Raw genomic sequence first — 26,857 nt, forward strand, 5'->3', positions numbered from 1 at the left:
CCAAGTCAATTGCCAGCTAACATGAAAAGAGCAATAAAAATTTCCACCCCTTTAGAGGTGATCTGAGGGGTTATTAGAAGGTTTCCGGCGCACTGGTAATTTGGGCTCCTGTAATGAATGCTCTGAGGGTTCTCTGTCAGTATCCTTGAATATCTTTTGTATACAGGGGCCAATTGCCGCTTGAGTACCCTTGTCTGGTAAAAAGCAACATTATGTGCTGCAGTGGGCTGTGCAGTCACCTCTGGAAGTCTCCTTGATTATTTTGTAATCTATGCTGTATTTTTGTAGCCTTTTGAGATACTAGTATTTGATTGCAATTGCACAAATTAGGTGTCTCTAATGCAAGAATTTCAGCTAAATTTAAAAGGGCTCAGGTGCTATCAATCTTGCTGAGATCTCAGGAACATGATGTAGTTATGGATTAAGGAAGTTTGTTGATATGTAAGTAAAATTCCCATTGGATGGAGGTGTATTACTCAAAGCCAGGTATCAGTAAACGGTAATATTGATTTGAAGAAATCTCTCTGACTCTTTCAAACGTCATTAGGGAACTGGGGTGTCTCCAGAAAGCACTGCAATGTTGAATATTTTCCTCTGCTCTAAAGCAGTGATGCTTAAAATAACAAAACAGTCAAGGCCAATAAATACACCATTTACCAGGGGCGGGGGGAGGTATTAAGCATTAGACTCGCTATGGCTATTCCACTTGCAAGGGAGTTATGGTTGAAGGTTTAGGTGTTCCCTTTATAACCTTGTAGGGCCGCAGAGGAGAATCCCACCACTCCTCCAAATGCTCTGCTCAGCCCGTACAAAAGGAACGATGGTAATAACCCTTCCTGCTCTCAGAAGCCAGAGCGGCGGTGTGGGGAGCTGGAGGTGAAGGGACGGAGCAGCCTCTGAGGGCACCGGCACTACCCGCAGCGTTCCGGGAGCGCCCCGCCCCCGGACCAAATGGGGGAGGGTGAAAGGGAAGTGGGCACGGGCAGCACCGCAGCTGGGCCCGGGGAAAGTGAGAGACAGATGAAAAAGCTCAGGAGGAGAGAGGGAGAACAAAGTGCTCCCACCTGCGGAGGGGAACTGTTTCCTGGGAGGGGAACTGCGGGGACGGGGCTTGTGCGGGGGAAGAAGATGTCGTCTTCCCCCCACCCCAACGGTAAAAAGGGAGAGGCAGGAGCACACCTTATCGGGTCCCCGCTGAGAAGTCATCTGGGGCGGCTCTGGCTGAGTCCTTATCCCCTGGGTCTGCCCCCCCGGGCTCGTAACGCGGGGCCGCAGCCGCCGGGCCGGGCCGGGCTGGGCTGTCCCGTCCGACGGGCGAGCGGCGCGGAGCCGGCCCAGGCTCCCCTGCCCGCGCTCGGGCTCGGCTCCACGGCGTCCGGCGGGGCAGCAGTTTCCCCTTCGTGCTGAGGTTTAGATCGGGACAGAGACAACCGGTGCTGTCAGGGGCAACACGCAGTGCTGCATCCTTGCCGTGATTTAGGCCCGCGGGGTTTGCGGGGACCATGCTGGGACAAGCGGGGCTGCGGAGCCGAGCAGCACCGGCCGCGGGGCGGTCTCGGGGATGGAGGCTCTGCGTGCCGGGCGGGCGTGTGCGGCTCCCCGTGCTCTGGCTGAGGCTGGCCGGTGTCGTGCCAGGAATGAGCGATGGTTAGGGGCAGTAAAGGGGCATCCCAGCCCGGGGCGTACGAGCTGCAGAACGGTTGGCTAGGTAGAAGCCGATCTCCGTTTGAAAGGGTGCTAATGGTCACTTAACATAATGACTCCTTGGCCGCAGGTATACTCAGCAAGCACATGAAATGCCTTGCCGGTGTTTTGGCAGGACTAACTTGAAAATATTGTTCTTTTTCCCGGTAATTGCCCAGATAAACGCGAGAGATGATGATCACTTGGCTGAGCCCCTAATGGTATCAGGTTGCCCTGAATATCTACACGAAAATTTCTCTCCTTCCTGCAAAAATCGGCTTTCTCTAGTAGGTAACTACTACATTCCAGTAGTCTAGAAAGCTATATGTGAAATAATTTCATTTTTGCTAGAGCTGTCGAACTCTGGCCCTAAAATGTGAATGCACGTTTTTCCTTTGATCTGGGAAAAAGAAATTCGGACTTCATGCTTTAGTCCTGCTTGTTTGAATTTCTCCTTCACTGCGTTTTAGCCCTGGCAGCAGTAAAGGAGCACTAGTGTCCTTGCAGGCCCCTGCACGGTATCAGCCCCTCGCAGGAGATCGCAAGCCCCGGCGGCGCGGCGGGGAGCACCCCATCCCGTCTTTGTGTCTTCAATCGCACCACAATAACCCCAGTACAGGAATGCTCTCCGGCAGGACAAAGCGGTGCGGGCAAGCCAGCTACAACTGGGGGGGGGGGGGGGGGGGGGGGGGGGGGGGTGGGTGGGAAGAGGGCAGAAGGAAGAAGCCGAGCGGGTCGATTAGCTGGGGAGGAGTAGTTTAATGCTCCTGGGGTGAAATTGTCGGAACCCCCCGGGCCGGCGGCTCTCGGACGGTAGAGGTTGTATAATCTGGAAACTGGGCTCCCCAGGGAGGAAAAGGTCATGGGAGGGGAAAATTGCCAGAGTGCTAACTTCAAAGCCTTTCTCCCCTGCAGTGCGTGCGCGGAGGGGGAGAAACCTGATTGAATTAACACCGCGAGGCGGGGGAGCCGCCGGCAACCGCGCTCGGAACCGCCCGTCCCAATTTGGCTAGAGCAGCCATCAGGGGGCTGGGAATAGGATCGGGGTATACCACCCCCCTGCAGCTCCCAGACATGGTGGAGCCACTCCAGGGACCTCTTTACAAACTAGGTGAAGTTATTCGGCGTTGTGTGCTAATCGAGAGAGATCCCGCACTGTTAGGCCATTACATCTAATTGCTACCCATTATCTCTTTCTTTGATACGCAATTAGATGACAATTAACTTGATAAATCCCACCGACGTGGAGGGGGAAGAAAGAGGAGAGACCGCTTGGTCTTGTGTAGACCTTCCTACTTTTCCTTTATATTTGTCTCTTAAACTCCTAGTGTTACCTCTAATAGTACCTAGTAGGGAGCTAATCCCGGCGTCTCTTTGGTATTCGGGTAGGTTAAGTGATTTAATTCTTATTTCAGCTCTTAGTTACTCTGCCTGGGCAATTCTGAGCAGCTGCGGAGGTGTCACAAGTCTTCAGGCAATGTGGCGAAGGCGTGCATAGAAATTCAAGTACTAGTTTGTTTCGAGCTAACTTGTATCTAACTTATCTAGCTGCTTTGTCCATTAGTTCTGCAAAGCGCACAAAAATATTGCCCTGATAAATAGTCTTTAATCCAAACTGCGTGCCTGCTCCCACATTCCCACAGTCGCCGAATGGGAATATCTGAGCTTTCAGCGTGCGAGTCGGGAGGGAAGAGGGTGCAGCGCTGGCGGCTGAGTCAGTAGCATTTGTCATTTATTGTGTGTTAGCCCGCATTGTTCCCGTGGGCAAAGGAGTGGCGGGGTGATGGCACTGTTAGTGTTCACGGGTACTTCAAACAGAAAAGCATCTATTCCCAAACAATCGATCTCGTTGATGCCTAATTGACTATCTAATAGCACCTATCAGGACATCAAAGGAGACGCTGAATAACCAAGTTAGCATTTCCAAAGGAGAGCAGCGGAGGGTACAAACAGCCATCAGCTGTCCCACCGGCCAGGAGCCCAGCCCGGGCCCTGCGGCTGCCTGTGGGCCTGGAATTCCTGGGGCCCCGTCTGAAATAGAGCAAACTGTCTTGTCTTGCCTGCACTTTTAGCATTGTTAAAACCCCGTTCCTTACAGTGAGTTTACTTACCTCTGAAGGGCTGCCACACTTCTCCAGGCTCTCCCCTCCTGCCCACTTGTGCAGCTAAACATGTTTTTTTGTGGGGTTCGAATGTTGGGGTCTTTTTGGTTTGGGTTTGTTGGGGGTTTTTTTCTTTCTCAGAATGGAGTGGGTAGCGTTGTAGTTGTTCTGACTGAATCCCCTATCATCTCCATTTCTCCAGTCAGGAAGATATTGGAAAATCTGTGCTTTTTGCAAAGCTAAATGGTACCTGCCTATGATGCAGCCACTATCCCAGACCTGGTGGCCTAATACAGCAGCTCTAAATCTATGATAAATGCTATCATAGTTTGGTCTGTATACTGGTTTGGGGGTTTTGTTTGGGCTTTTTCCCCATGGCCTACTTACAGACATGGCTAGCAGATAGAAAGTTTGTAATACAAAGATTTGCCCAACTGTGCTAGCAATTATTGCCCTTGAGAAGGGCTATTTTTCTGTTGGCAAAAATATGCCCACTTTTTCTTATGTTTCCATACAAAATCAATGTGATGGTCTGATGAAGGCCTTGGCATGCCAACAGCATTCCTGGGCAGTACAAGGACTTCAGCATCTGGCAAAGGATGAGCATCCAGTGTCTTGTGCCTGAGTGATGGGCTGGACCTTCCTTAGGCAACACCTTCAAGCTGCAGAGCTGCTGCAGTCCTGCCTGTTCTCACGGGTTTATATTCCATATGTGCACAAAGACCCAGATGAAATATTCCCAGGCATACCAGTGAGAGAAATCTACCATTTGTCCTTAGAAGCCTTGTAGAGCTCACATGAGAAGAGCACTCTGTCCTGACAGCCGTATCTGTAATTATCACATCCTGGCATGAACCACTGCACTGAAATTCAGGGTAACATGCCGAGTTACAAGAGTGCCTGAGTTTTCAGTACATCTCTTGAAGCAGCAAACATGTTTCTTAGGGTTGTAAGGCTTACATACAAATGCAGAACAATAAGTATTTTGAAATGTGATTTGGAGAAATGGGTCCACTATGTTCTTAATATAACACGTGTAAGAAAAATCCATCAATTTTTCAATATAATACAATATTCTGAAGTTCTGAGTCTACATAATTCTATACGAAAATACATAATTTCCACTGAAAGCTTAGATTTATTTTTCATCATATTTATGTATCATATCAATTGAATGCTGTAAAAATTTCAAGTGATACAAAAGAATTGAATGGAAGTAAATTTGTGTCTCGTATGAGCCCCATATTACTGCAAGGTGAGGGGAAGATTTAACTGCAGATGCAGGGCCTCTATCCACCCAGGGTCGTTAAAGATTTCAAGTTTCTCAAGCTGCCACCTCTTCCTAATGGGAGCTACAATAGCCACATAACACCTTCCACACTTTTCCCATCTGTTCCAGGGTTTTGTGGTCCATAGATGCAGCTACTTTCATCTGGAGTGGGGGGATCCTAGTGTTGGGTTTAAATATCGTGCTAAATCGGCAATTCAGATTGGAGTCTAATAAAAAGAAAATCAGTTTTCATTGACTTTCAGCAAACAGTGGGACAGGTCAGCTGCTTTCCTGCATTCCCAAATGAGAGGAGGAAATGGCAGCAGCTCTTCAGGGTTAATAATGGTTTTCTTCTATAAGACACATAATGTATCAATGCAGATGTTGTTCTGTTTAGGCAAAGCACTGAGTGGTCATCTCGTGTCTGGTTTAACTTTGGCAGCTGGGGATGAGGTGTCTCTCCTAGAGGGTAGTCCCTGGGTGTTTCTGTGTGCCCAGGTGAGGGGCCTGCAGGGCATGGGGAATCCAAAGCTGCCTGACTCGGCACAGGTTTCTTCTGCTGGAGAAACGGTGGGGGAGGCTGCCCTGCTGGACACAGGGGCAATGCTGATTTGCTCAGTTTAGGATCTCCTGAATACCGGTGGTTTTAGTGTATTGTCTATAAACTTCTTTTTGGTGAGGTAGTCAGGCTCTGCAGATAGTACACGCTGCTTTACCCAGGATGGTAGAACATGAGTTTCTCTGCTTGGATTTGCCCACATATGGGGTTATTGGGAAATTGCTGTTCTGAAATAAGAGGGGAGATAATGGAGTGATGAGTTTGCTTCAGAGAAAGAGGGACAAAACACAAGTGGAATAATTCAGGAATAGTTATTAAATCCTGAAGTTATCAAAATTAAGGTTCAGGCTCCTAGTTCGTTTAGGGAACAGTCAGTGACCTATCCCTGCTTGACTAAAATGTGTCTAGGGTGTGTTAGTGTTACAGTGGTTTTGGCTGGGTCAGTGGCACTCACAGATATGTGGTTCTGATCCAGGGTGGGAATTCGATCTCCAGCTGTGTTCAACTGCTTGGGCATTTGCACTGGCTTGTGCGTATCAGCCAAAACGACAGTCTTGTGCCAGCAATAGGTGAAACTCCTTTAGTGGCTGTACCCAGCACCCCTCAAAGAGCAGGGAGATCTCTCTGTCGGGGCTGTGCCGAGGCAACAACAGCCTTTCCCATCCCTGCCCTGAAGGGATGGTGTTGCAAGCAAAGCTTCAGAAGGCATCCAGCTTTTGGGCTCTGTGGGCTTGGTAAGGTGTTTGCATTGCTCAGGTGCCTGGGTTTTATCCCTCCCCTGAGGCCAGTGTGGGGATAAGCCGACTTTGTGGGATCGGGATAACCCTCTATCCATTCCCGCGGCCCTGGAGTTACGGGAACACCTGAGACAATGAAAATGAATAGCACGAATATGAGGGGTTTTTTTTCCCAAATGATTTTCATAATAAAGTGGAGAGATGGTTTAGTTGGGGTTTGGTTGAGTTTTGGGGTTTTTTTAAGAGAAAAAAACCCTCACATCCCCCATGTGTGTGGGAATCTAGATTATTGCTGTGTTTTAGAAAGAAACAGACTCCTGCCCTGTTAGACCCAGGTTTATGGTGTCCACTCCTTCTGGTGCTGCATCCGAGCAGGAACTCTGAGGATTTCGGAATCCTCCCTGCAGTTGAGGTCCCATCGGTGCATTTACCCAGTTAGAGGGATTGGCACTCGCTTCCATTCTCCTTTAGGCGAGGGTTAGGATGGGAGTTATTCAAGCGTCGCTACTGCCGGTGTGGTATTTTTTACCGGCGTCACCAAAAGCCCGGTGAAGTTGAACATAAGGAGAACCTGGAGACGGGCTAAGGTGCCGAGATGTCCCTTTCCCCCAACCAAGCTGTGCTGGGGGATGTCTTGGTATCCTCCCTGCATTACAAGGGCATCGTTCATCTCGGGAAGGGCGTGTGGATTGCGGTAGTATGAAGTTGATGAGGTGCGAGCTCCGCTGCCCACTTAATGCTTTGATCACTAAACGACTGGGGAGATGGGTTGCGTTTTCTGGCTAGACAGACGGCGCCAAGTTCAAGCTGAGAAGGCCCGGGGCCCTGTTCACCCCCAGCCTGGCTCTGGCCCCGGGAGTGAGGGCTTAGCCTCGTGGATAGGGACTTCTTGATATTGGCCCCCCACGGCTTTTCCCAGGAAGGGAAAAGGACGGCGGGGCTGGAAGGCTCTACCACAGGTTCCTTACCCCTCATCCCTGTCCCGGCCTCGTGGGTGCGGGTCTCGGGGCTGGTTTCCGGCACCTGTGCAATGTGCGACTGAACAGGGAGTGGTAAACCCGCGCTGCCACCGGCACCCACGGTGTCTTTAGACGCCTGTTTGCGGGGCTGGGGCTGCCCGTGCCCTGCCCTCCAGGGGAGAGAGGCAGCTTTGCACTTCAAGGGGGTCTCCCCGGCCCCGCAGACACGCTGGAGCCAAGGGCTGTAGACATTTGCCAGACGTGTGAACTTTCCTGCTCGCTGGTAGCTGTTATCTCTGCTCGATTCCCACTTTGATGTGTGTTCGCACTTACAAACGACCCCCCCACCCCCGGACGGAGCGCTCATATAAGAGCTGGCCGAGGCCATGGGTCCCCCGTGCCCTCACCGCCATGAACCAGGCCCAGATCCCTTCGGCAGAGACCAAGCCCCACGGGGTCAGGCCCCACATCTGCTGTGCGCCCCCTCCCCGTGCCCCCACCTCGCTGGGCAGTCCCACCCGCCTGGTCACAGCCAAACCCCGACGGGGCAGCTCCCAGCAGGGCCAGCCCGTGCACAGCGAGCCCTGCGCGGCGGAGAGGAGCCGAGACGATCCCCGGGACATCACTGACCCCTGCCCGTCTGAGCCAGGTGGGTGAGGAGGGAACAGGCAGGGAGAAGAGGGGAGCGGGCGAGCGGGCTGGGGTGACACACCTGGCAGGGCCGAGGGGCGGCGGAGGCACTGTTCCAGCCGGGGCAGAGGCCTCACCGCTGCCCCCATCTCCTCCCGTGCAGCCCCCGACGGCGGCTGGCTCAGCGCCGACGAGTCCTCGGGCTACGAGAGCGAGAGCGCGGGCGGGGAGCGCGCCGGGGCCGCGGCGGCGGGCGGGACCCGCGGGCGGCAGCGGCGGGCGCGCACCGCCTTCACCTCGGAGCAGGTCTGCCGCCTGGAGAAGACCTTCCAGCGCCAGAAGTACCTGGGGGCCACGGAGCGGAGGAAGCTGGCGGCTGCCTTGCAGCTCTCGGAGATCCAGGTTAGTCCCGCAGAAGGCGGATCCTTCCCGGCCCCGGCGGGCAGGAGCAGCCAGGGTCTGCGGTTTTGCATCGAGATTTCCTGCGATGAGGAGACGTAGCACTCTTGAGTTAACAGGGGCTGTGGGATCCCTCGGGGATTAACGAGTTAGCACTCCAGGAAGTTTGCGACACTTTCTACGGGAAGTTATTGAGGGTTTTTTATTTCTTAGTGAGGTAAACCGTCCTGGATATACGGCGATCTGCATAGACCATGCAGAGCTCATATCTGGTTTTAAAGACTCTTAAGTGATTAATGGCTAATCCCTGAACGCAGCCACCCTCTCCTGGACATCCCGCAGGTCCTATGCCCTCTGTTAAGTAGGCCAAAAGCATCAGTCCAGCTGTGTCAATTCCATCTGAAGCAGAATGGCAAAAGCAGCTGAGATACGGTTGTTCATAGTTTGCACATCGTCTTTAGGCAAAGTCTCTGATTCATGTCCTGCATCCCCCCCCTTCTTCTTTTTGTTGCTTAGATCAAGACCTGGTTTCAGAACAGGAGGATGAAACTGAAGAGACAGATACAGGACCACCAGCACAGCCTTGTGTCCCCCGTTCCACTCTACAGCTATGCCCCGGGGACCTCACCAGCTCTGTTTCAGGATGGTCTCCACTACTCGTTTGCTGCCCAGCACCAGAGACTCCTGCCTTTTACCCCAGTCCCTGCTGTGCAGTTTGGCTTCTCCTTTCCCAGATATGACGCATCGCAAAGCACCTACCCCTTTATGGCAAATGAACTGCCGTACTACCATCCACACCTTCTTCCTCATCCTTCTTTCCATCCAGTTATTCAGAACAAAATGGACAAGCAATGCCACCGTGTATATGCATTATAATGAAAAACCAAAGGGGAAGAGTGTTTTCTACTGTAATGTATTTCATGCTCAGAATCTCTTGCCTGATTTGGAAGAGTGTCTTTATTATTTTAAGTTAAATGTGAAAATGAATAATTTTATATTTGATAATATTAAAATATTAATAAATCTAGTCTGAAATGTACTAGGTAGATGGTTTTCATTACACATCCCCAGTTTTTCATAAATGTGTATATATATAAATCTGAACAGAGTTATATGTGTCAAGTCTATAAAAGGCTGCACCTGTGCTATGTAAACTGCGATGGTCACTTGTCCTCCTGTAAAGGTAATGGGTTTAGATATTTTCATACACTTTGTTTCACTTTCCTATCCTCCCACAGAGACTGTCTTTCTGTTGTTGAGTGTTTGGTAGCCTGGACAGAGGTAACCGCACCCAATTGCCCTGCATTGTGCTTTAAACTAAGTGCATCTTCCAGGGGGAAGGATAAGCTGTCGGTGAGTTTTGGCTCTGGATATAAATCAAATGGTACAAGTACAATCCCATCTTCCATGTGAAGGCAGCAGACGTAATAATCAAAATTTATTAAGTCAGCATGTCTTTAAACAGAAATTAAATGGATCAGGCCTTCATCGTGGAATTGTAAAGTTTAACAATTTCTAAAACAAACACTAGGCAAAAAAATTTTGGGCGTAATTGTGTCTGGTTTCAAAGCCGTATAATTTGAATGGGATTGTAACCTGAAAATTTGGCCTTTGTCTCACCACTAAACAGCAATTATAATTGCATACTTTGCAATTTTCACTTTTTTAGCAAATTGATCTATTCCCTTTAAACATGTAAAGGGTTCAAATTTTGGTTTAGTAATCCTGAAATTTGTTGGGTTTTTTCAGTTCTTCCTGCGATTGGTGTTCACTCCTCCTGAAAGTGCTTAGTTAACACTACTTATTTCTTAGTCTAGATTTTAATGAAGTTACGTTAATTTGCCTGAAAGGCCTTTTAAATACATTACTTGATTGTTGCATTGTAGTCTAAATTTCCACCCTCCACCCTCTTTAATTCAGGGAATCATGAAGAGTTTCGATTTAACAGCCTAGGGGCTTCTCACTCATGAAAAAATTACTTGGAAGTGGTAAAGGGAACTTTCTGTAGAGTGTATTCAAAGTGACTGAGAAATGCACAAGTTGTCCCTTCAGCTGCCTGGCTGTGTCACCGATCAGCACTGCCCTGGTGGGACACTGAGATGGGGTGTGGTGGAGGAAATTCCTTCCAACTTCCCCTCCTCCCTATTGTCTACCAAACGGAATGGAGGGGGGGAGGCAGAAGAGGGAAAAAGGGAATGCATGGCACAGAGCTGTTGCAGGCCTTTTTTTTCCCCCTTGTGAGCAGAGGAAAGGGAGGATTTGGGTTTCTTTCTCGGTGGTGGTGGTTTTTTATTTTGTTCTGTGGAGATAATTTTTTTCTCTTTACAATTGCAAAGTAGTCTAACCACCACCTAGCAAGCAAGTTAGATTGCTCTGGATCGGGAAGGAGATGTAGCCACACCTGCTGCAGCTGCTTTATACTGATGTAAGGTATCTTGTTTCCCATAGTCTAAAGTTTTGGCTTTTCCATTTTCCATAAAGCTTGCTTTGTGACTTTTAGGAACAGCCCTAAGTGTTCCTAAGAGCAAGCCTAAGCTAATTCTACAGTTTAAAAATCAGGGAGGCTATCAAGTTACAGTTCAGCTTTTGGAAGTAAAAAGTGATTTTTTTTTTTTTTTTTGAGTGTCCCAAGAGACCTGAATTGGTGAGCAATTCGTTTCCATAAGCGGATTTAAATTGCAAGTATGCTTGACATTGGCATCAACATACATGCTTGCCAGTTAATTCCTTAGCCTCATCTCTCTTCAAGTGCATAAATGCAACAAGTCCATCAAAAAACAGGTGAGACCACTTGAAGAATGGTGCAGAATATACACATAAATGAGAATAGTGGACAACTTATTCAGTTTTGTTCACAGCGTTTTTTACCTTTAGTAACATTTTAATTTAAATGCACTTGCTGCAGTTTACAAATGTTTCCTTAAAAACCCACGATCAAGTAGAATAGACAAAGTTTTTAACACCATTGTCTATTAAATGACATAGTTGTTATGTAAATTTCAGTGCAAACAGTACTCCACTTTTTCAGTGGAGATCCCCACATGATTATAGGTTATTGTCTGAAAACTTTTAGACAGGCAAAGTTTACATAGAAATTTCCATACAGCATGGTGAAATCTGTAGGAATAAAGAGAGGTTTCATGTCCTCCACTTCCACTCAGTACAACTTCTCTCATATGGGTAAATTACTTTCTCTGCTAATCAAACTTTTTTTTTATGTTAAAGAAAATAATTCAAAGAACCATCAATTTATTTAATATAACAAAATAAGTTAAATAGTTAGAGATATTTGGCACTTCTTTTTGAGATTACTGATAATCGTTGACATTAACAGGAAGGAAGATCTGGTTGGAACATCAGTCTTTTATGTTCAGTGGTTAGAGTCACTGCTGGAAGAACAGAAGAGCAACAAGATAATCCTGGCCCGGGAGGCAGTAGTAAAGCTGGGCTTGGCTGAAGCGACTGATCTGGAACAGAAGGCAACAAAAAGGCAGGGTTTGGCATAGCTGAGTGAAGGGAAACAGCAGAGGTAGCAGAGACATTGACATCCATCCCATGAGGCTGGCTGGATGTAGCTGTGTCTGGGTAACAATGATAGGGTAAAAATAAGCCTGAGAAAAGAGCTTCGATCCTGGCATCTTGGGTCTGGCGTTTGAACTTCATACGACGATTCTGAAACCAGGTTTTTATCTGAGGATAAGAAAAAAAGAGTCAAGAACCAAACCACTTATCCCTTTTCCATATAGTAATACACCCTGAAGGCAGAATTATTGTCAAAATAACAGGATGCATTAACAGTAAAGGTGTAGGGCTAATGACGTTAGAATAATTGTCTTGACATGAGGAATCAAACTGTGAAGATTCCATGATCCATGGCAAGCCAATACTCAGATTTGGACCAGAGCTGTAACACAAGACTGGTGCAGTGGGGCTATAAGGGCTGGGTAGGGGTAGTTCTGTTAAAAAATCCCGCAATGAACCTGTCAAATGGATACATAACCATAAGAAAGAACTATCCTGAAGATTGACGTTCTGGAGATTGTGGAAGTACTTTCACCCCCTGTGAAGTTTCAGCTTTTGAACTTGCACCCACTATTTTCCATTTGCACCTTGTCTCTGGAGGACTCGGAGCTGCGACGGGCGCGGCAGTGCCGGGCGAGGCAGGGCTGTCAGTCTGCTCAAGCCCGTCTGCTCCAGCTGGGCGAGGCTGGCGGGCAGCCCGGGCCGTCGCACCTGCAGGAGCTGTCACTGTCACTGCCCCGTCCCCCGGTGCCCGTGAGGTGCCTCCCACCCCCGCGGGGCCGTGTCCCGCTCGGGCGGAGGGCGAGCCCGCGCTCACCTGGCTCTGGGAGAGATTCAGCGCGGCGGCTAAGCGCCGCTTCTCGCCGGCGCGGATGTAGCGCTGCTCTCGGAAGCTGCGCTCCAGCTCCTGCAGCTGCGCGGCCGAGAACTTGGTGCGGGACCGCCCGGGCACGGCGCCCACAGACTCCGCTTCGTGCCCGGGGCTGCGGCGCTCGGCGGCCTCCCGGTCCCGGGGCGAGTCTGCGGGAACAGACGGGGGCGTTTGAGGGGGGGACCCTTCGGGGCACCTTTTCCTCGGCGGGCCCCGGGCCCCGCGGGCGGTGACGCGGTGGCGGCCGTGCCCCGCCGGGGCCGCCCGCGGGGACCGAAAGTGCCGCGGCCGCCGCTGTGCGGGGGGACCCAGCGGGCACGGCCGGGACTCACCGGGCATCTCCGGGGCTCCGCCGCGGCTGCTCTGGGCCAGCCACTCCACCGAGAAGGAGCCCTTCTCCATGTCCCCAGCCTTGCCGGCCCTCACTGGAGCCGCCCGGACAAACATTTAAAGCGCTTTCCCCGCCGTGGTTTAAAAAGGCCCAAAGCATCAAATGAGGCCGGGGACAAAGGACCTCATTTAGAGGGGCTTTAATCTCCCCTTTCAGGTGATTGTTACATCCGCCTAATCTCCGAGCGCAGTAGTTTGCAGAACTCAAGGCTGCCTGGCCTGGCGCCAAGTTCAGCGCGGAGTCGTCTCCTCACCACGTAGGTGCTGGGAATTGCAACACGGCCTGGGCTTCTCCACGCTGCCCGAGCTGCCCTCGGCCCCCCTGATTTTCGATCTTTATCTCCTACTACGAAGGACAAGGATTCAGAAGGGACTGATAACGAAGAAGGACAGGGAAAAGCCTCTTTTATGAGTCCTATTCCCAGATTTTGAGTCCCTCTTGCCTGTTTGATGCAAGGCTTGAAAGAATCCCTTTGCCTTTCTATCAGCAGCGGAAGTAGGGACGTGAGGTAGGAACAAGTAAGTAGTCCTCGTCAGATAGAAATCTTGAAGAAACACTGATACAGTGTCTTGCCAATATGCCTGTGAGGAACTCGGTGTTCTTTACTAGGTCTGGGTCGGTAGAGCTCATTTGAGCTTGGAGTTACTTGGAAAGTGAGGGGTTAAATTTTTTTTGGTGCTGTCCATGAGGCAGAGTGCTGCAGTCAGGACTCTCCTCTTCCTCTGAAGTCTTAGGTACACTTGTTGACTCAGTTTATGTAGTATCAGAGATTTTGGGAAGTCTTCAGGGAGAGAATGGTTGAAACTAGAGCACAGCGGCATTCGTTTAGCAATTTGTTAGGTCATTTTCAGAAAATAGGGTGGGAAGTTCTCAATAATTTGAGTTCATGCTTATGAATTTATCTAAGAATAAGATTAAGCAATGAGAGGTTATGAGTCAGGACATTGGACAGGAAACACTGAGAAAATGACTAGTTTGCTTGAATTTATCTGTTCATGTCTTTAAACGCCATCTCCTTTCCCGTCATCCCAAGAAAGAAGTGTGTGCATTTCAAAGTAAACAGTTCTGATGTTCTTATGAAGTAGATCAAAGAAGAGGAGTGTAAACTCTGTTCAGAGGCAGTCTGTTCAAGGATGATTCCGATAAGGGTGAGAAAAGAACCACTTTTACGGTCTGAAGTGGGCCTGGGATGGCACAGTCCTTATCCTCTGCAAACACGGGCTAACACATTTACAGGTTGTCTCAGTAAACAGTCACCGCTGCTTGAGTTTATACAGTCAGAGATAATGAAGCAGCTTCCACGCGGAGCAGAACATGTTTGAGACAACGTGCTAATTCTTAAACTTCAAAGAAATTCATGTCACCTTTTATGAAGGGTGATGTATTTATAGCGAGATGGCAGGAGTAAGATAACGCTACACTCGCAGCTCTCTCTCTTCTTAGGTTTTCTATGTCTGTCAGGTAGGAATACTATTTTCTCCCACTAAATGCAATGGAATTTTGTTAACTATGCTGAAGCATGACACATATAAGAAGTTTTTACACTGATTTTGAATATTCTTCATACATACGTTTAGCTGCTTTTAGGAAGTCTTTTCTTCTTCTTGTGGTAAAAAGAAAAAAAGCCAGAAAGCTCTCTTGAATATCTACCTGAACAGTCTGTTTTTCTTTTTTCTTTTTTTTTTCTTCTTTTTTTAATAAACATGACACTTCTAATAGGTGACCACATATGCTTCGAGGTAAAGAAATGACTGCAGACCTGAAACCTTTTAGGTTTTACAGAAAAGCTCTTCTGACTAAGCTAGCAGGGACAGTAGTTGCATTGTCTTCATGTGCTTCTGATTCCACCCACAGCAATTTGCAGTTCTTAAAAGCAATTAAGATGTAAGTTGGAAGTTACAGCTTTTCTTTTTAGTAAAAACCAATCCAAAGGCAACCCAATACCACCACCCTTAGTTTCCATAACGTTATGGGAAAAACTACAGGGAAATAATTCAGTGTTCAGGAGGATTTGCCTGAAAGGGACCATTACAAATAATGGACCATTATTTTTTAGTTAGCCTGTTTCCTAGTCCTAAAACCCTGCAAATTAATCCTGGAGAAAGTAAAGTTTGGTCTGGAAAAATGAGTAAGTACTAGACAATTCCTGAAGTGAATGCTTGTAATTTTAGTGTTACAGGCAACATCTAACCAGAAGGATTAGCAAGGCATGATTCCTTTGCTATAAGTAATGTTTCTAGTTGTTGATTATTATTGTGCTTATTTTAATAGATGCACAATTGTCTTGAAACAACGAACTTTTTGCCACTATCATGGCAGTTTTAAAATTTGTATTTTATTGTTAATGAAACTTGTGGGTTTGTGGGTATTTTGGGTTTTTTATCCTGCGATCATTGATCATGTTATTATCTAACTATATTGGAATAATAGGTTGCACTGTGTCAGGAGAAAAGCCTTAATTTCAAAAGACACAGGAAGCTAATACAATATTTTATATTTCTCTTAGGAAAGCAGTCTTCCAGACTCATGCCATGGTTTAGCTTGTGAGGCTTCCTTCCTACTTTTTTCATGCAGAAAACCATGTACAGACATACAATGCAAGTGACTCTGGTGGCTGTTTTAGACACTGGCTCTCTTACTGTAAACAGAAGTAGATGATAAAATGACTAAACTTTCCTGTGCTGGCATGTGACTGCACTAAAAAAGATGTGTACTGTTCTATTATGTTAGAAAATCAGTACACATTTTATTTTGTTTTTACTGGGTGTTGGTATTGTTAATGTGATTTTTTTCCCTTGTAGGATCTTTCTGTTATGTTTCCTTCAGTTGATATTTAAAATTTAGAGACTTGGGGTTTTGTGGTGTGCGATTGATTGATTTTGGGGAGGCGGTGTCCTAATTAATAACAAATTTTATTTTTGCCAGTTGTCATTTGACTTGCAATGTTAGAACTAAACAGGAAGCTCAACAAAACTAGGAGTGTCAGTGGCTAGGAAGGTGGCAAACACAAGCAAAAATATGCTTGAAATAAATTATTTTTTAAAAAACGCTAATGTTCATGCCGTTGAGTGTTATTGTGATAATTTACCTAAGATACAGAGCATGGCTTGAGGCAAAGTTCCCATTAAAAGGACTTTGATGGAGTGATTGGATCTCATCAGCGACCATCACGTGAGAGCAATTGCAAGTCAAAAGGTAATTGCTGTGTGTGTCTAGTTAGCAATTAACATTTGTCAGAACCTGTGATGAAACGTTTATCCCATTTTCCATTGATTATTAGCACTTTTTATGAACACGAGGACTACAAAACCCATGATGACCAAAACTTTGAATGTAAATGGTAAGTTGTAAGTGTAGTGAAGGTGCAGCCGACTCACGTTTTACTGTTGGGGTTTAATGACAGCTTTTCTTTAAAGAGCCCTCAGTGAGAACGTCTGGTAACAAGTATGGTGCTTTCTGTGGTCTATTTAAGTGTCTTGTTCAAATAACTTTATGAAGTGTCTCATAGTTGTTAATGCTTTTAGTCATTACATCGGTTGCGAAGATAATTTCCTGCAAAGCAACGATCATTCTTCTGGTGTTGATTTGTGCACAGAAAATATTAATGCACAGAAACTGTAGTAGGATTTGGCAGTATCCTAGCAATGAAAAACACTGGAGACAGGTTATTCAGTTATTTTAACAAATATTGAGGGCACTCATCAGATAGAAATTAATGCAGTTTGTAAGGTTTCTATCTCATACAAAGGACATGACTATCTAAACGAAGCAGGTTGAGTAGTACTACCAGCTCTGCTGTTGGAAGGGATTGATTCACTCCTCCTCCTTCCCTCTTTCTGGCTATGCTTTTTCCCATATGCTCTGAGTTTAGGTGGCCCTCTGATCTATCAAGGAGTCCATTTAGGTTTCTAAGCTAGCAGGAAACAGGGGGGAAAGAAAAAAAGAAAAGAAAATGGCTTTTCTTTAACAGCTTGGAGAAAGGTTGGATGAGCTCTTTAACTTGCACAGAGCAATGCTGGAAGCATGGAAGGAAAGAGGAAGAAACAGGCTGATTCATTCAGTAGTGAGTCGATTTGTTGCTTTATATAAGTAAATGCAGGTGTCTCTACAGCCAGCAGGTCAGTATAATTCCTCACTTTCTCCAGATGGGGAGACTACGGTAGAGCACGGTGGGAACTGGATTGATGTGCAGATGCAGATGTAACTCACTAGTAAATAAATATTGATTTTTGAATACGATTTCTATTTTCAGGGCTTCCTTTTTGCCATCTTTTCGAGCTGTTTGCCCTCTGCTCCTTGCTCCAGCGCTGCTCCAGCAGGGTGTCACTCGCTGGCCACCTCCCTCCCGGTGTCGCCGCCCGGAGGCACCGGGCAGTGCTGGGGACAGGCTCGGTCACCGCGCTGGGGCAGCGCCGGCCGCCGGAAAGTGCCTCATTCCCTGGCTTGGGAAGTGCTTTTCTTCCTTGAATTACATTATACGATAATGGACATCCCCCTCCCCTCACTGTAATGCAAAACAATACTTATTTTTTAGAATTAAAATTCAAATACTGCTTAATCTTAATTCAACCCCCTTGACATTTTATAAAGCATTAAAAAAAAAAATCAAAAAACCAAAACAACAGGGAAAAAACCCAGGGAGATTTAGCTTTAAAAGCTTGACCCATCTCATGGGAAACCTGCCCCCGACAGTAGAAATAAGTTGTTTGCTGTGTCACTAGCCTTTCTTCATTGTAATACTTCTTTATTTTATCTTTTCCTTCTTCACTTGATCTACAGCTTCCCATACCTGTATCTGTGAGGCTTTGGTGCTGCAGAACGGAGAAAGAATATGGGGACAAAAAGTAATAATTTATCAGACTGAAAAGACTGAATTCAGACCGCATCGTAATGCATATTCTATGAACTGGATTTAAGATCGAATAATGCCAGAATGATTTTACTTTTAAGGCCCCGGTAGTTTGCGTAATAGTTACAAAGATTGGTTTTAAAAATAAATAAATAAATCCACAATGTGGATGCATATCAAAGCCGACTATCAATAATGGTAAAAGATGTGTTTTACTGACAGGAATAAGCATTGTAACCCCAAGTTCTGAAGGGGGTTGTACTATTGAAATGAATGGCTTGCAGAAAGAAAAGAGCTCAGAAAAAAACCCGTAAAGGCCCCAAATTCTTCTATCCTCGCAATAGATCTTGTCTTCCAACACGCTCCATAAACATCCAGTCCTTCCTTTCCTTCACCTCTGCTTTTGTAAACCCAGTCTCCCTGTATTTGCCATTCCGTGCCGGCTGCCCCGGGCGCTGGCAGCAGGGGGAGCGCCGAGGGCGCGGCAGCGGCTGCAGCGGAGGGAAGGGTTTGGGGAGATGCTGAATCCCAGCGGGTCCTCTCTGGGGGCTGTGTGAGATCTAACTGTCTGGTCAAGTATTGAGAGGTGGAAGAATTAGAGCTCATTAATTAAATTGATGTAGCATTTGTTTACTAGAGCAAGAAACCCTCGGGTTAGTCCCACACTGAGCTATTTGAGGTCAGGTATTGAGTCAGGCTTTCAATATTCTCTTTCCTCCCTCTATGCACATGCACGGTGTGTAAATTCTCCTTCCTCCGTTTATTACTTATGCATGGTGTGTAAATTATCACTAAATTGCAGTTCTTCAGTGAAAAAAAACCTCTTGAAATTAGCAAAGATAAATACATGAAGTCATTTTGGTGGAATTTTTTTCCCCCTTGTTCTGGTATGTCTTTTTTTTTTAACCCAAGACCAAGAATTTTCCCCTTTCCGTCTTTGGTAAGAATTATCTGGGGCTTGGGAAATTAGCCTGCATTGGTCCAAGGTAAGCAGGAGGAGGAGAAAGTGGTGAAGGACTCCTTTCCAGCATCAGCGAGTTGTTTAATCTGCTCAGTTTTTCATATGGAACTACACCTCTCTTGTTCACATGGAGTGACAAAGCTGACCTATAGGCATCTTCAAAAATAATTTAAAAAGAAAATTTTATGTGTATGCTGGAATAGTACTTGAAGATTTACCTTCAGTTTCAGTAACCAATGAACGTAAGTGTCCATAGCATAGTATGTTGCTGCTAACTGTGTTGTGTTTGTAGCAAAACCCCTGCATTTGGATGCACAGACCATGATTCCTTATTTCTTTTCCACTGTCACTTACGGCAGTGCTGACAGGTGGTGTTTAGAGAAGAATTACATTTACAAGCTTCTGTGAGTCTTTGAAATAGGCAGAGATAAAGACTTTTCTCTAGGGCAAATCGGTCATGGGTATTTTGTGTTAGGCAAACTGGGTACAGGGGAAGGGTAAAAGCTTTTTTCTCATGCTGCAGTTCCAAAGAGGTTCCTAACTGTCCTTCCAGCATAAGCAACTTCTGCTGCTCTTCTTTCATTTCTTCCAGTAAGTATTATACTGATGCAGCTGTTTGTGCAGGTACAAAAGGAATCAGATCAGTGAAATAATTCCACTGAGAGGGGGAGCAGAATTTTTTTTTTTTCTGATACATTCCCCCCTCCCCCCCACCAAGGTAGGTTGGTTCTCTGATGTAGTTTAAAGCTTGCATACAGAGAAGTAAAAGTAGGAATAGGGAGTCACGAGAACTGCAGGATATTAGACATGCCATGCACAGTGTTTCCCAATATGAGGGCATGATTTCTGAAAAAAGACATCTTGTGTTCAATTTTTCCCTTTTCCCAGCAGTTACATGATCAATGACAAAGAGAAACAAGCAGCAGGAACTTTGTTAAAACTTTCACTGCCCATTTAACTCAGGCAGGGATACAAACTGTAATGCACCTGCTGGACAGTACAACCCTTAATACTGATTTCCTTTGTATTGCAAAGTTCTTTGCATTTTTCCAGCCCTTCATTTTACACCACTGAGTATTTACTATTCAACAATATGACACGTACCTTGGTATGTTATTTTCATTACATTGTTCCATAAGTTCATCTTAGCCTGATGTTTTTAGGAGGTGAAAAAGATATTTATAGCTTAAATTCTGTCTTTCTATTTAAGCCTTACAGAATGGGATCATCCTGTACTTACCCTCTAGGCTTATTGCTCCCACTTAAAATAATTATTTTTTAATGATGATTAGAGTGTATCTTGCACTGTGCCAAAAAAAAAAGGGGTAGGGGGAAGGTCTCTCCACCCACATTTTAACCATGTCTTTTACTCTCCTTTCAGTCTCCTTCAGGAAGGTGTTTATGCATAGGGTTGTGATTTGTGTTTGAAAGATAAAGCATAAACTGGATAGAGTTAAAAAAACCCCTGTAAATACTCTGGGCTTCACTGTCTCATCACTGTCCCACCCCTCCTCCAGATCTGCTTGCTCTGGTCTCAGTACCTGCTCAGAGTTTCAACATTTGTATGTCCTGTTGTGTCATCACTTTATAGATGCTTACAGAGACTGGTGTTTGGAGTTTGAGAACCATTACAGGTTATGTTATGGCTAACAAAGTTTTCACTTTAGCTGTGGAAGGTGGGATCAGTAACCAGTGGTATTAGGAGGGAGAACTAGATTTGCTCTCCTTAAATGATTTTAAAAGCATTACAAAAACTCCAAAACATCCAACAACCCCAAATCATACAAAATGTCAAAATCATGTAAAAGAGGTGTTTGTTTATCAGTTCATGTTGTTCAGTTCAGTCTTGCCGCTTGCTTTGCTGCTACCGTATTTGGCCTCGATTTTTATAGATTTCACTCCTAACTCAAACACTTTATTTGCCTCTGTTTTTGGTAATGGCCAACATGACATTATTATTCCTATTAGCTTTGAACTTAAACTGTGCATTCTGTGCTGTAAGAAAAGAAAAAGGATCAGTTGTAGTCCTGCTGCATAGGGATCTGGGATTTGTTATAGGCTGAGTTTTACAAGAAACATATTAAAGGTAAAATATACACTTTGCTGGTGCAATTGCTTTTAAAATTTTATATTAATGTGAAATTTATGTGAAATATGAGAGACTAAGTTATATGGGGAGTTGTCTCTTGTTTATTTATACTTTTGTTTGTTTTGTGTGTATTTTTTCCACCTTTCATGCAGTAATTGTGGGGGTTCCTTTTGACTTGAATAACTATATATATTTAATATTTTTTTAATATTAAAAATAATCCCTGACAAACTCTCTTTACCACAAGCTTTGATATGAAATTAGTGAATAAAGATATAGTTGTGGATGTAATTTTTAAATTGACTTTTAATTTAAGAAAAAAAGTGATATGTAAAAAGAATAGTCCTCCGACACTATTAGAGATAAATTAAAAGTAACTTCTAAAATATTCATTTAATATTGAATGGTAGCATAACAATAACCACCGAGTAAAATGACTTGTAATGCACCTTGTTTTGCTCTTTCTGAGCCCACAGCTTTACAACAATTGTTAAAAACTGAGATGCAGTGTAACACAAACTTTTGATCTGTGACTGAATCACTAGATATTTATTTGACACGCATTATGTACAGTTACATTATTTCATAACAGCAGTATTTTCCCCCCAGAATTGATGTGACACATTGTTATTTAGAGTAAATGAAAGTAATTGAACAGAAACATAAAAATTGTGTTTAATGACTGTTTTTCTACTAAATGAAATGAGCAAAGAGAGCTTGTACTTCCACTTCCAAGATACCTGTGGGTGAAAGAAAGAAAAAGATATTAGTATGTTTTTAATTTGTTTTACTATTAACTGGGTTTTATAAGAGAAGACTTTGCAATTCTACACATGCAGGCATCATGTAAAAGGTACCTAGGATCTTAAAGGATAAAATCCTAAGAATAAGTGATACAGACAACCCACTTAGGTGGCATTTTCATGACTGGGCTTTACACACGTGAGCCAGCATTACCTGGATTCAGTGACAGCTGATTCCCAGCACCTGTGAGACAGGGAGAAAGAGTGGCATTTTTGGCAGTGTGTGTGACTGCATTTCTGTTATTTTCAGTTGGAGGCTTATGGGAATAAGGACTATAGAAGCAACTTATTAGCGATGCATGTGTTTTACATTAGACCAAGGGGGATATGTTTAATAATGTAGTTGGAGAAATGCTTAAAATATTGCTCTTTTAATAAATGGGATTTTAAGAGGAAACCAACATTTAGCTGTTAGATCAGAGTAAATAGTGCTGGTATCTTTTAGTGCAGGTTTTGAGGGTTAATTGGGAGTTTCATAAATTTACCTTTCATTTCTTCACACATCTGTTTTCTCTAAACATTTCTACTGTTGCTTTTGCAATGCTGCTTGAGATGAGTAATGAAGTATCTCAGTTGCCCCATTTTCCCATGCCCTATACCTCTTTAGAAGCAATTCTCAAAGAAGTATATGCATAGGAAAAAGGAACAACGAGCCAGATCGTGATCCACTCCACTTGCGGCAAGAGTAAGCCTGGAATATAAATGTGTATATTAGGGAGAATAAAAATGGTTTCTATTCCTTACACAGTACCATTTCTTTTTAACTATAAGGCTGTTAAAGATTACTGCAGACTAAAACAGAGGTTGAAGTATGAGATAACCAACATTAATGCAAAGGATTCAGCAGAGACTCAACAGTAATTAGTATGTTAAAAATTCATCAGTGAATGTTTTTGAAATACGTACAAGAAAGTGTAGAGTTCTTAGGAAAAATGAAGTGCAGCTCTGTAGACTTGACCTGAAAATTAATTACAAGTTAGTAGCAATATCCCCTTTTACCATATATTGCACTACTGCACAATATTTGAGGCTTTTACATTTAAGACCTGAGAAAATACTTACTTGAATTACTGAACAAATGCAGGAGAGAAGGAAAGAAAAAAGTCTATAAATTACAAAATGTGGCGAAATCATCACTACAAGCAGCAGTAAGTCTTACCTGCTTCGCTGTCTGATTCTTGAAGTGCAATAACTTCGTTTCCATGAGAATTTATGCTTTGCTCAAGACCTTGAAGGAATATGAACTATACAGTGTTACTGTTTTCTTAAGTGATAATCACTTTGCCCCTTGCCAAGGTATTTGCTGCACCTGCACATTGGGTACACAAAAAGTGCTGCTGAAAACATGGGAAGTATCGCTCATGTGTTGGAGGAGTGCAATAGACAACAGAACTGATAGGAATAATTAAAGTGATGTCTTGAAATCTGCGCTGAGAATGAGAATTTATTGTCTGTGTTTTCTTTCACATACGTCAGTGGTGTTTGGAAAGTATAAATCTGTGAGAGGACCTTTTGTTCTCAAAGCCTGTGCTGTGTTTTCAGTCTAACCCACCCCCCTTTTCCCCAGCTCACTATTTTGAGAATCTCTATCAATGTCCTTCACTTGCAAATACGACTTTACTGGGGAGATAGCAAGGTCTGTGTACAAGGCTTTCCTCTGCTTATCCAGGCACCAGTGAGGCTCCGTGCTGGATGCCAAGGCTGGGAAACATCTTTCACCATATTTAGTCCTATTTGCTAACAAATTCATTAACCATTTGCTTTCAAGTTGCTGTCTTTCCTTTAGGACATTAATTATATTATAAAACTGCATCTCCTATGTAAAGATGCTCTGGTTTATATGTTAGAAGTCTGAAGTGATCAGCTAAAATTTTTTTAAGTGGTTCAAAGTAATTCAGAGAACTACAGTGTCACAAGCAGCCACAATACTAATTGTTACATGCTGTTGTTTATTCATAACATTGCACACCCCTGAAACTCATTGTGTGTTCTTTCAGTGTCAGAAGATTTCAGAGTTTCTTTAATTTCCTAATTTCCCTTTTTTAACCTCAGGTTCAGTTTGTTCCTTTCTGTCATTGCATTCTGATATGTATATAGTACCTTGAACTAAAAAACAAAATCTGTTTTTCAGCTTAGGATGAAGGTTTCCCTAGATTTTTACAAAAGTACAATTGATTCTTTCAGTTTTTCTTCAGGTTCTATGTTTGTGAAGCCATCCCAGTTGTGACCTGAAGCAAGTGCTTTGTTTTGTTATTTTTAATATGCAATGCTTGCTTCAACTCTGCTGGGCTTTCTGCCTTCAATCAGACAGCTGTATCACCTGGAAAGAGAAAAATTGCACAAAACCAGAAAGTGTTCAGAGCTGTGAACATTTTCTGTGAACATATTTTAACAGTTTTTCATATAAGAGGTGTGCTAGAGAAATTGTCAGTTTTGGTTTTGCTGTGCGGTGTTCAGAGGGAGAGAGAGAGAAGGTTGTTTGTTTTCTGCTTGTTTGTTTTCCTGGGGAGTTGAACACTAAATTGCTGGATTGGCAGCTGGAATGTAGATGCTGTTTAAGCTCTAGTCCTGAGTTCTAGGTAGGCCATCTAATGCCATTTAGATGGTGTGTGAAGCTCTCGTTAAGGGCTGTATCGACAGAAAACCATAATGAACTCTGGTGTGGGCTCTGAGGGTTCTGATAAGGGTCCTCACTGAGAGTAAGATTGTTCTCTTGTGTGTGAAAGAGCAGTCTCTTGATTTTTCTGGTTTATATTTGTTATTATTTATTTGTGGATTTGGAAAGAACCTGCTACAGGTGATTTGTAATGTATCAATCTTTCTTTAGAACACAGTTAAAGCTGGTTTTCATTTGGATTGCAGAATCAAACCTTTATTAAACTGTGTTTTATTCAGATATACAAATAGAGATGGCAACTTCAAAATGTTAGAAAAAAAATTTAAAAGAACACACTGGTCAACCTTCTGGCTTTGATGTTGAATACAAAGTGGTGACCTAATCCTTTTTAACCTCGAGGCATGTTTTCTGAAATGTACTCCATTCAGGCACTCCTCTGAAAGCCACATAAAGTTGGTAGCTAGTGTAAAACAAATAGCCTGAAATTTTAATGCATTCAAGACTTGATGCTTCCAATATTTTTTGTGTTGTATGTGTAATTTGATATCATAAATATTTAACAACTGCTTCGTATAAAAAGACTCATACAAGCTTCGTGAAGCTAATTTTGAACCATGACCAGAGAGGATAAAACCAAGTTTCTTGAAAAAAATGCAAAACCAACAACTCAGGCCACCCCCCATCCTTCATTATCCCAGTGCACTTGTTATTAATTTACTGATCACTGCCTTGGGGAAGAGAGAGAGTTTGGCATTTTTAAAGGGATATTTAAAATCTAATGGTCTTAGAACATTCTCAATTGCATGTAGCTGCCAACTTTTGAGCACTCTGAACATCCCCTTTCGAATATTAAAAGCTATTCTAGACTACTCCTCTAAAACACTTGTAACCTGTCCTTCCATGAATGATTGCTGCAGAGTAGATACAGCCAGAAGGGAAAGCCAATTGGGCTGTAAGCTCTAGATTTATCTTCCATCAGCTGCATGATTTATAATATTTGAATTGTAGCTTTGAAAGACAATAGTTTGGAATGCAATTCATTGGACCTGTGTGGCAGCATGGAAAAGTATGATTAGGCTGGAGGCATAGTTTGCAGGAAGTTGTAGCAGCAGTTTGAGAGATCACTATTACAAGATGCTACTTACAATGAAACTAAGCTCAAATTTGTAGAATAGTATTTCTCAAAATACTTAGGATATGAAAAAGTCAGGCCTTTTCTATTGAATTTCTCACACATTTAAAATATGTAGAAATGGTGTTTGTTAGCCCTTCTACCATAGCATCTGAATTAAAACTGGAAGACTCATTCATAATTGCACATTCTGTGTAATGACCAAAAAGAGGAAGAGCAGAAATGGAGTTACTGTTTGTGTATTATGAATACACACTGAGGAAAACTGTTAACTGGAAGGGGATCTACCAGCCTACAGTGCTGGCGTTCAAATGGGACATACACATGCACACTCCCGTATAAATGGTTTCTTCTTACCTTTAAGATTCATATTTTCTTTAGAGTTAGTTTCTTGGACCAATGGACCTTTTCTAATCAACAACATTATGACAATCATAGGTGCAATTGCAGACAGTTGACGTGTAAGGATGCTTGGTGTCCACAATGAATCCGACTTTCTTGAAGAGTATATGGTTGGTGTATGTACATTTTTGCAGATATAAGTGTGAGCTCAGTAAGTTTCTGTCTTTTGATTATATTCCTTCATAGTTCTTATCATAGTTAAATGCATATTCTGAAAACAGCTTTAAAAACCTTCTGAAGAATGGATGTTGCTATATTCTAAAAGTGCTTTTGGTTGTAGTGGCCTGAGTTGGGATTTGTCTCAGATCTAAGGCATAAGCACATCGTGGTGTAGGGATGTTTTTTTTGCTTTCAAGGCCTTCCATACATGATCAGTACCTGTATCAATCTCCTTTTAGTCACTACTGAAAAGTTGATTTGTGCCTCTGCTTAACCAAGGATGACAGCATTTGTTGTTACTTTTTCAAACAAGGATCTTTTTCTTTCCACTCTACAACAAGGCTTTGTTCTACATCTACAAAGATTTCTTTATTTGCTTTCTAGAAATCTTTTGTTAAAAATCACCTTTTGCCAGAGTACCTACAAGAACCATCTTGATAGGTTGCATGGGACTGATCATATTGCTCATCATGCTGACTAATTTGTCACTAATTAGTGAGGTTAATTGTCTTGTTGTTTTAACCTCCTCCCATCTTCTGTTTAGTACTTCACTGTGTGGAGCAAGGATTATATTTTTTTCGTTCTGTGATGTATTTTACAGAACCCTTTCAGGGTCCTTCTCTCTAATGAAGAACTGCTCCTAATGAAACTACAGCCCTACATTGCCCTGCGTCATTCACTAAACAAAAATCAACACACAACCTCTTGATAGGTGACCGGGG

General features: G+C 44.1%; 2 protein-coding genes and 1 long non-coding RNA gene across 3 annotated transcripts; 1 reads left to right on the forward strand and 2 right to left on the reverse strand.

Annotated features, from left to right (window-relative positions):
* Positions 1-7,279: 7,279 nt before the first annotated feature.
* LOC116447631 (homeobox protein vent1-like) lies at positions 7,280-9,366 on the forward strand. The gene is made up of 3 exons (XM_032117009.1): positions 7,280-7,959; positions 8,104-8,342; positions 8,856-9,366. Exons 1-3 carry the CDS (start codon positions 7,626-7,628, stop codon positions 9,213-9,215), a joined length of 933 nt encoding a protein of 310 aa, XP_031972900.1. The 5' UTR covers positions 7,280-7,625; the 3' UTR covers positions 9,216-9,366.
* Positions 9,367-11,644: 2,278 nt separating this feature from the next.
* On the reverse strand, positions 11,645-13,287 carry LOC116447463 (homeobox protein vex1-like). Its single transcript, XM_032116648.1, has 3 exons — positions 13,065-13,287; positions 12,679-12,881; positions 11,645-12,029 (listed from the first exon to the last, which is right to left on the reverse strand). Exons 1-3 carry the CDS (start codon positions 13,177-13,179, stop codon positions 11,667-11,669), a joined length of 681 nt encoding a protein of 226 aa, XP_031972539.1. The 5' UTR covers positions 13,180-13,287; the 3' UTR covers positions 11,645-11,666.
* An 8,098-nt stretch (positions 13,288-21,385) lies between these two features.
* Positions 21,386-23,124, reverse strand: LOC116447632. Its single transcript, XR_004241617.1, has 2 exons — positions 22,732-23,124; positions 21,386-22,516 (listed from the first exon to the last, which is right to left on the reverse strand). It is a non-coding gene; the product is annotated as an uncharacterized LOC116447632 (long non-coding RNA).
* Positions 23,125-26,857: the final 3,733 nt, after the last annotated feature.

The sequence above is a fragment of the Corvus moneduloides genome, chromosome 8 (assembly GCF_009650955.1).
Source record: "Corvus moneduloides isolate bCorMon1 chromosome 8, bCorMon1.pri, whole genome shotgun sequence".
Classification (NCBI taxonomy): domain Eukaryota; kingdom Metazoa; phylum Chordata; class Aves; order Passeriformes; family Corvidae; genus Corvus; species Corvus moneduloides.